At 42.9% G+C, this 10,477-nt stretch overlaps 1 protein-coding gene across 1 annotated transcript; it reads left to right on the forward strand.

The window, feature by feature from the left end:
- The first annotated feature begins 6,381 nt into the window (after window positions 1-6,381).
- On the forward strand, window positions 6,382-9,413 carry KCNF1 (potassium voltage-gated channel modifier subfamily F member 1). Its single transcript, XM_054062821.1, has one exon. It carries the CDS (start codon window positions 7,081-7,083, stop codon window positions 8,542-8,544), a length of 1,464 nt encoding a protein of 487 aa, XP_053918796.1. The 5' UTR covers window positions 6,382-7,080; the 3' UTR covers window positions 8,545-9,413.
- Window positions 9,414-10,477: the final 1,064 nt, after the last annotated feature.

The raw sequence follows: 10,477 nt of genomic DNA on the forward strand, positions 1-10,477 counted from the left end.
ACACATTAAAACACATTACCAATGTGTTTTCTAGCAGGCTTAGAAATTGGCTCCATGTCTTGGCTGCTGAAACTTAGCCAACACTTCACCCATTGCCACCTCCATCTCTTGGTCTTTCCATGGTCCATCTCCCTGGTCTTGGTCTTTCCTTCAAGTCAATTATTGGGAATGATTCAGTAGAAAAGGGAATGTTGACCTTAAGGAAGACAAACCCAGTCATTGCACTAGTGCCACCACCAAGAATCCTCTTGCACTCGCCCTAGTACCAAGCACACTTCTTGGCTGGTATCTGGGAGTCCCACACTGAACTTGGTGAGGCTGCTCCAGGGATGCTATAACACCAGCACAACAGTGGTCCCATGAGAACTTATACGGCAAGTGATGATAAAAGTCACTGGTGGGTTTGCAGAGCCAGGCACTAAGAAGCTGGGAAACGCCAGAGCTGAGGTCGTCTGTGCAAACTGCATTCAACCATGTTGTGCATATTTATTATGATACAGCCTCCAACTATGCACATGCAAATTCTTGACTGCTGCCATACTAGATGCCAGGAAAATCTTAGCTGTGAAATTCTTAACTTTTAAGTCATTGTCTCTGCAACTGTAAGAAGTCCTGTCACTTTTTTTCTTTTCTCTTTTCTATGTATATGGAACAATATTCAAAGGGAGAAATAATAATAATAAATGAAAGCTTTGGATCTTAAGCGTTTTGAAACAATGCTTAAGAGCAGGAGGCAGTTTTCTAGCCATTCCTCAAAACACAGTGACTCTGAAAACAAGACAAGGTCCTTAAAACTTCTATAACATCTCCAACTCCCATCCTATTCATAACTCACTGATATGCTTAATTTGAACCCAGCTGTCAGCTCTTTGCTGTGGAGGCTGCATCTTGTTTATTTAAAGCCATTTACATTATGCCAGAGATTTGGCTGGTGTCCCAAGTGGTCATTTAAGGCAGGTTTAATTGTATGGGAAAACAGAATCATTAATGTCAAATGGAAAGCAAGGCAAATCAAAATTTACAGCAAGCTATTACCAGTCTCTTAATAAGGAATTAATTAAAATATCTGCTAAAATAAATTGACTGAGCATGTATAAATTTTGAATTTGAAGGAACTGAAGTAACTAAGAGGGGAGAAAATAAACTGCGAAAGGACTTTTTTTTATTGGAAATAAGTCATGGGGAAATAATACACAAAGATGGTGAAGACAGACACTTAAAACCACATTTACAAGGTGAAGATATCTGATGCAGTCCAGATACCTACCTCAGCTCAGACATTGCATAAACTCTTGCTCTGATGCTTCAACCTGAAGGAGCCTAATGCATTGAGAAAGTGTCATAGAAAACATTCAGATGTATTAAAAATATAGATTTTTGTTTGTTTGTTTGTTTCATTTACTTTGCATTTGAAGGATTCTTCATCAAAAGACTGAAAAGACTGACCACTGCCGGAAATAACAGCTGTGGACAATGAACATGTTTTACACTCAGACTCCCTCCATCAGCTCATGGCTACATGCACAAGATGTACATCTGTGCTGAGACCATGAGCTGCTGGCACGTGCATCAGGAAGTCTCCTGTTGATACTGAGTGCCTACAACACACCTCTTCCTCACATACTGCAGTGATGCAGTCTATGAGAACATGTCATGCACTGTTGCCCTTCAGATGCGTGGGGGAATTAGATGTGACTGGGACTGGTGCTACAGGAGTGGCTCCACACCCATGCTGTGAACCACAGTGCCCATAGGAACACAGTCCCATGTTTTCTTGCAGAGCACCGAAACAGCTGACTTTATTGCAGAGCAACTTACAAGGATAAAAGAAGAGGAACTACAAACAATAAAACAGCATATTGCAGCATCTGGATTAATTCCCCAAAGAGAGTGTGCTGGGTCTTCCTGTAGGGTTGTGAGGTTGTCTCACAAAGCACTTGAAGCCACCTTAGATTTGGAAATCCTGAAGTATTCTTACAGCAAAGTCTTTCCTGCTTCTCTTACTAAAACTGGGTGCAGTGAAGTAATCTGAGTAGCTGCTGTGGATGACCTGCTCCTTCTGAAGCCCACAACATCATTCATTGGTTATCTTTCTTCCAGATTATCTGCCTCCCATTTCTTGTGATTGGCACAAAGTTATTATACAGCATTTCCTCCATGCGGGACCTTGGGCTATTATATATACTGTTGCCTAAACAGTCCCCGTGCAGCTGGCTGAAAATTTTATCCGAGAATACACCAAGGAAAGGAGGAAGAATGAAATATTTGCATTCTCTGTTCTCCTTTAGGTCTTTAATTGACTTTTCTATAGTACATTTTCATGAGACATTCTTATTTTCAGTGACTTTCCATAGTCTGCATATAGCTGAAATTAAGTTGTTAGATGCTAAGACGTCTTGCTGGATCCATCACAGTTCCAGTCTTGAGAGTGTCTTATGAAAACCAAATATGATGTAGCAGAAGAAGTGTGTGAGGGGGTTATACTGAGTAGGAATCACCATCCCTTCAAACCTGCTGTCAGTTCTGTGGCCTCTGAAGGCCACACAACAGTGTCCAACATAGAAATCGTGGTACCTAGAAAGCAGGTGCCCAGAGGCAGCAGGTGACTTAGCACAACTCTGTGTAGCCTGGATCAGTTTTACATGTGCCCAAGGATGTTTCCGGGCACTGAGGCCAGCCTGCAGCTGGTCTCCATCTAGAGTAGGAAGTTGTTTTAGTTTCCAGCATAGGTGGCTGCATGCAAATTGCCTGTTGGGAAAGGTCCCAGATGGCCACGTAGTGGCTGGGAAATGTCCACATCAATTGGTCGGCGTGGGCCATATCCATGCCAGACACATTCTGTTTCTTGCTTGGACAGTCATAGTCAGGTCCATAAAATTTCTTGAGCTCCTATGTGCAGACATAGCAATAAACACTTTGCAGAGCCCAGGAGGAGAGAGAAGCCAAAGGTGCGGTCACCGTCCCAGGCGCTGAAACGAGGGCTGTGTTCAGTGCAGGAGGTTGGCTGTCCCACGGCCTGCTTGCAGAGAGCCTGCCTGCTGCCTGCCTTTGCGTTAAAAATTCAAAACCCCTCCCCACAGCATGGAGTCCTAACTTATCTGCTCAGGGTTGGCTCCTAACTCATTCACTCACCTTCATGCACCTCTACAGCCTGTAGCTCTGTGGGGAGCACCTGGGTGTACCAGTCAGGAGGGGAGAGGTGCTGGCTGGGCTTCAGGAGTGTCGTAGGGGCCAGACTACAGCTCAAGAGGAGCAATCTCACTTCCCAGAGTAGCACAAAGCCATTCAATGCTAAAAGTCCTCTCCCAAATAGTGGCAAACAAGGGACCCAAACCGTTAGATCCAGCATTCTCTGAGCACTGCCTTTGCTGCAGGTCCCCAGGCACTGTGCTGTGGCTGCTCTGAGCTACTGATATCTGGAGTTCCTTCCCTTGAACTGCAGGTCTTGAGATCCAGCTGAGCCTCCTCCTCCTCCCTGAAGGAGGTGGCAGCCAAAACTTAACACATCTGTCAGCTCAAATCCACATATTGTTCTCTGAGCCAGAGCACCGACACAGAAAGAAACCCCTTCTCTGTTTCCTTTTCAGTCTGTAGGAATTCAGTCGCCAGTACCCATCACTCTCAGCAAACACGAAGCACAGCTTGACCTCTTTGCTGTGGCCAGATAAATCAACAGAAGTTGAATTTAAAAGCCTTAATAACTGCAATAAGCTACTCATAAATGAATTACATTTCGTGGATGAAAAATGAATTAAATAAGTGAAATAAATTATTTGCTGCAAATTATTAATTTTGCTACTGTTGTTTGCGGCTCTGCAATATGTTTCATAAAAAAAAACATTCATCAACTGAGCCTGTCTCACTCTTTACAGCTACAAAACTATGTGTTTAATTCATTATGATTTTCCCTGACCCGTCTTTGGATCATTTACATTTGTCAAAGTGGATTTAAAATGCTACCAGATCGCTACCGTTTGACAGGCACACTGAAAGGTGTAAAGAACTCTGAAAAGGTGCAAGACGAAGGAGAATAAAGCACAAGGATTTTAGCAGCCGCACTAAGTAAAGTCTTTATAAGGACTGATCTGGCATTTCAAAAATAGTTTCTTCCCAACCTTTCCAGAATGTGCTCAGATTCATCTTTTGAGGGGAACTGATTTCACCTTTCAAACTGAACAATGTAAGTACTAATCCTGTGTGCCTATTCTATAGGTGTTTGTTCTGTAAAATTGCGGTGGGGGAGAAGAACCTTTTTGGAAACAAAAGTGGTGCTTTCTGTGTCCCTCACGGTGGACTATATATTGATTTTTTATCATTACCTGGAGAAAAGTCAAAAGTCACTGTAATGAACCATTGATCAAAGAGATCAGATGCCTGAGATGGTTAAATCTGAGGATTTAAACACAAAGAGTCTGTTTCTTTATGCTGATGCAGCCTGATGACACTTTTAAGCTAACATTTCCAGATCTCAGGAACTAGTAGTCAGTAATTCTATCCACATTTTTTCCCTCTGTAAGCATGTCACTTCTATTCGCATATTAACATTTATTGTGCTACGATCAAGCCAAACCATTCACTTTAGTGGGCAAGGAAGTCCATCTCAGGTGGGTAAATATATACAGAATCTATTTTTTTCCCAGTTCTCTGAGGTATTTCTCTTGTCCCAAGAAGACTGCAAGTGTCAGTAAGCTTATGTGTGCCTGGAAACAAATTCAAGAGACATCTTATATAGCACCCACACTCTGCAGTACCCTCAGGAACACACGAAGGTGGCACTGACCGCCAGAGATCAACAGTGTGACTCAGGTGTTCACTAACACACCTTGCCCTTTTCCCATGATTGTCACTTGAATAAGATGACCGGCCACTCCAACTATTGTTCCTTGCCCTTCGTACTGCTCTGCAGCAAGGATGTGAGTGATACAACCCAGGTGTCTGAAGAAGTTTAAGGAGCTGTGGTTCATACATGACTTATTCCTCCACATGAGACTGAGTGACAGGGTATTGCCTTTACTGGGTGACTGTAACCCACTTCCCCTTCTGCACCGGTGTATGTGACAAACAAAAAGGGTTGTATTCCTCTGTTTTACAGGCTTCTTGCAAGTCTTCCTCTGATATGAAGTCATCTCTTCCCTCTCATATTTTCACTCTTCCACTCCTGCAAGAACTCAGGGACAAGGAAGGTCACTGGAAGGTCCGGGAATGGGCTGGATCAGTGATTTTAATTTGTGGCTTGTGCAACTCCAAGTGTCATAAACTACCTCCAAGGAGTATCCAAAAGGTACTTAAGGCTATGTGCATACACCATGTCAATGAAGTCTGGTGCACAACCTCTTCTTAATCCCCTATAATTATCCACTAAGCATCCGCTGGAAGTATCTACTAAGGGATTGGAAATGAGGCACAGCACACTCACCAGGACCCCTCCTCACTGGGTAACACAGGCACCAGGACATTGTGCACACTGCAGCTCTCACCTTTCTCCCAGGATGGACACAAGCCTACAGAAGCAAACTGCCAGTCAGATTTGCCCCTCTCCATTCCCTTCTACTTAGAAACTTTCCAGAAACCAGTAAATTGGAAAAGACAAAACCTGCTGGTATAGATCATTCTGCTTTGGCCAGAAACGGTTAACTAATTAACTGTGGATTCTGCAGGATCAGAGCCCTCAGGACCCACTAAAATAGTCAGATTTAAGCATTTAAGAACACAGTGATAGATCTTCCTGCATGTAAGGGTCCAGGGAAAAAATGTCCACCAAATTCTGGAATCTGGAGAGAATAAAGTTAAAAAGAGATGTTTGTTATTCTACTCCTACTTGCTAAGTGCTGAATAAAGTACAAAGCACTGCCGCCAGTAAACAGCACTGACTGAGAAATCTCCATAGAAGTAAATTACTCGAGCCCTAGTCAGGGTCAGTTGACTGCAGGCTGAGAAAACACCGCTAAAACTGAGGACACGGAACACTGGTAAATGTGTGCAGAGTGCAGAGAAAGTTTTGCTCTACAGCCAGAACAAAAGCTTTATGGTCTCTGCTTGGTTCTTAATGACAACAGTACAAATCTACAGCAACTCAATGTCCTGACAGATAATTACTCTAGACTTGCTTGAGTCCCATGGAAAGCAAGATTTATGTTGTGCCCTTATTCCAAAACACAATATTTTCTCCTCTGGCTTCTGCTATCAGAAAAAAAAATTGTCTTTCTGCAGCTCTGAATGACTTTATTCACGATTATGTTTTCTATTTGATTTTAAAAAATTTTTTTTAAAAATCATTAAAGTGTGTGGCTGTACAAAAACACATTATGTTACAGCTAGGCGGGTGTATAAATAGCTGAGCGGTTTTCTGTGAAGCTGATGCTTTGCTGGGTTTCACCAGAAGAGGGTAGAGTTTGGAAAGGACTCCTAGCAGCCTGGGCTCCTTATTGTGTTGGGAAACAGCGAAGGGAAAACAAGCACAAGTTTCTCCTCTGGATGCTTGCACCGAGTGACTATGTGCAAGAGTCAGCAAATAAACTCTGGAAGATCTTAAAGTAAAGAGAAAACAGAAAGAGAGACTAAATTCAAGAGCAGCTTTCTAGGGAAATCTGTGGAATCGAAGAAAGAAACTGCAACACTTTTCTGTGGGCTCACCTTCCTGATTATCTCTCTGAGAACTGTCACTCACTGCACGTTGCATTAACCAGAGCTCAGGATTTATGCCGTGACTTCCAACCTGTGAATAAATATCACTTTTAGAGACAGAATGGGACCTGAAAAGACTCTCGAGCACTGAGCAGAGGGGTGAGTTTTATTAAATGGTTTCTTCTCTTTCAAATCTGCGGGAGCTTTCTAACATCCTGCTTGCAGGCACGGCAGCCCAATGACTTGTCTTTTCCCTGCAGCTTGTTGCACACCTCACAAGGCTTTCCCGACTGCAGAGTTATTTCTGTAACCTTTCCCACCACAACTTCGGGTCAGTTTGGTAATATTTATAATAGAGCTGACTCGGTGCTGATTTGCTTTCATGAGAAATTAGAACCACAAAGCTTTGAAATCAAACAACAGGCTAAAAATTAAATTAAATCCAATACAATTGAAATGGCAGGTGACTCTAGATTTCCAGATGTGGACACTGATGGATCAGAAAAAAATGAAGAAATGGAAATTGTAGTCAATGTCGGTGGGGTAAGGCAGGTGTTCTGCGGAGATAACCTGAATCAATATCCAGAAACACGGCTGGCAGAGCTGATCAACTGCTTATCAGGGGGATACGACAGCATATTCTCCCTCTGTGATGACTATGATCCTGGAAAGAGAGAGTTTTACTTTGACAGAGATCCTGATGCTTTCAAGTGCATTATTGATGTGTACTACTTTGGAGAAATTCACATGAAGAAAGGAATATGCCCCATATGTTTCAAGAATGAAATGGAATTTTGGAAAGTGGATCTGAAATTTTTGGATGACTGCTGCAAAACTCATCTAAGTGAAAAAAAAGAGGAACTGGAAGAAATAGCCCGAAGGGTGCAACTGATTCTGGATGACTTGGGAGTAGATGCCTCAGAAAGTCGCTGGAAAAGGTGCCAAAAATACATATGGAAATTTCTGGAGAAGCCCGAATCATCCTACCCAGCTCGAGTGATTGCTGTTCTGTCTTTTCTGTTTATTTTGACCTCCTCTGTTGTGATGTGTGTGGGGACTATCCCAGATCTGCAGGTTGTAGATGCAGAGGGGAACCGTATGGAACACCCGACCTTAGACACCATAGAGACAGCCTGTATAGGCTGGTTTACCATGGAGTATGTGCTGAGGCTTATCTCCTCTCCCAACAAACTCCATTTTGCCTTGTCTTTCATGAACATTGTTGATGTTCTAGCAATACTTCCTTTCTATGTCAGCCTGCTCTTGACCCACCTGGGAGCCAAGCTCATGGAGCTGAGCAACGTCCAGCAGGCTGTCCAAGCACTCCGCATTATGAGGATTGCAAGGATTTTCAAGCTTGCACGACACTCCTCAGGGCTCCAGACCCTAACGTACGCCCTGAAACGCAGCTTTAAGGAGCTTGGACTGCTTCTCATGTACTTAGCTGTTGGAATCTTTGTCTTTTCTGCCCTGGGTTATACCATGGAGCAAAGTCACCCGGAGACTTTATTTAAAAGCATCCCTCAGTCATTTTGGTGGGCAATCATTACCATGACCACAGTTGGATATGGAGACATTTACCCTAAAACAACACTAGGAAAACTGAACGCTGCTATCAGTTTTCTTTGTGGGGTGATAGCGATTGCTCTTCCCATCCATCCCATCATTAACAACTTTGTCAGGTATTACAACAAACAGAGAGTTTTAGAAACAGCTGCCAAGCACGAATTGGAGCTGATGGAGCTAAACTCAGCTGAGGGGAAAGCCACAAGCTCCAAAAGTGAACTAGAGGATCTTGCAAGTGAAGGCAAGAAGGGTCCTTTTTATAGCAGCCGGCTAAAAGTCTCCCACAGTGACACATTTATTCATCTCCTGTCAGAAGACAAACACTATAGGACCAGGCTTCAAAGCTGCAAATAAACTGTGAGCTGTTGTCAGTGCTAAGCTGTAGATCGAGACAACCTGACAATCAACTATTGAAAAGATATGCGGGAAACATCAGAGTTGGGAGGGAGCACTGCTTTGCTTTTCCAATGTGAATATAAATTAACCCACGGTATCTCCATCAACAGTTGGTAAGACTTTGCCATTATTACCCAAAATAAAATAGTAGGACTCCATTGAGATCAGACTGCTCATGAGTGAGGTCCAACAAGCACCATTTGTAACCATTTTAGAGACTGAAAAGTCCTTCTTGATTCGTAAATGTTCAATGACCTGAATGTGCAGCATTGCCACATCAGAACTCTGTACTTGTGACAATAAAGAGCAGCATCGCACAGACTGTGTCTTCCAGGATGTCTTCAATGCCTTTGCGAGTAGCAGAACTGCTCCTTAAAAAAATTAAAGCAGCCTCTCACTCATATTAGATTCCGGTTTACAGTAACGTGTGATGAGCAGTTTCAACTTAAAGATCCTGAAAGTATGAGCATATAAAGTGTGCATAATATTGTAGTCAATGAATGGGTTTGGTTTTGTAAAATTTAATTAGAGATCAACTTTTTGGATAGGTATTTTTTCCTTTTTTCCAGAAAAAAAGTATATTTTTCACAGGGATCTGAAGCTGTCTTTTAGGCAGAGAGGTAGGACAGAATCAATGTATATTAAGCAACAAATGAAATAAATTCTTGCTCTAGCTTTTAATCACAATATAATATTTTATATATGTAAGAGTCTTTCAAGAAGGATCTATAATCTAGTAATTTTTAAAACTTTAAGTTAACTCATAGTATGTTTAATTCACTCTTAAAGCAAGAGAAGTTTATAGAGGAGTTAAACTGAGTACTTCTAAATAAGAGACTAACTCTTTGAAAATAAGTGTGGAGAAAGGTTCAATAAAAATAGTATCACTCCAATTGATTTTTGGTAAAAATATCTGAATGAATACGTTGCTAGGCTGTTTTAAAAAAAAGCCAAACAAAACACATCCCACCCCTACAATAACTGTGTGGGTTTGTAAATGTTCATTTACAGAGATAGTAGGCACTAATCGGTATTTTATGCATTAATCAGCATACTAATCAACACCAGTGTATAGCTACAATCCTTTCCAAAAGTGAGTGACATCTATGTGAGCATTAATTTGGCTCACATAATCACCGCAATATATGGGTCTGGTCTCTACCAGAGAAATCCATTGAAACTAGGAGTTATGCCAGCTCAAGGAGGAGGGGAGAACTGGCACACAAATGTATTTACATGCGTTAAAAGCAGCATCCCAAATGATTAAAGGGTAGCTGTCCTTATCTGATCCCTTTAGTGACAAGCAGTGCCTCACCCAGATGAAACATAGCAGCATGAGCTGCAGCCCGTCCCCAGGCCCTGAGATCCCCATGCAGATCCTCAAGACTCTTTGTGGGATGTGGGCAAGTGATGAGGCTGTGGTATCCACCCCAGAGGGACAGGAGCAGGAGGGCACTGAGCAGCGGGTTGGGCTCTGTGCTCTCTCTTGGTGCCTTGTTTGGTTCCTAGCAAAGGGTTACGTCTCTGCTGGTGGGAAAAGTCCCATCCTGCTGGGAGCAGGGAGCAGCAGTGGTGGTGTGTAGGGGCTGGGCAAGTGTGTGTGGAGACGAGCAGCGGCTCCCCGGAAACACTGCTTGCTCTGCAGGTTTCCTGACATGGAAGTCAACCTCTGGCTCCCCTAGGCTGAAGCCCTTTCCCAGCACCATCTCTCACATCCCCCGAGAAGCTGACCTCCAGGAACACCTACTCTGTATCCTCCTACCCCAGCCCCATGCCAAACCTACTGTGCTCTTCCCCAAGTCCATTACCACGTCCTGCCTTAAACATTTCAAGTAAGATAATTCAAAGCAACCTCTTAACCTTTCTATGCTAAAATCCTTTCACCAGCTTT

This window comes from Cuculus canorus, chromosome 3 (genome assembly GCF_017976375.1).
Source record: "Cuculus canorus isolate bCucCan1 chromosome 3, bCucCan1.pri, whole genome shotgun sequence".
Taxonomy (NCBI): domain Eukaryota; kingdom Metazoa; phylum Chordata; class Aves; order Cuculiformes; family Cuculidae; genus Cuculus; species Cuculus canorus.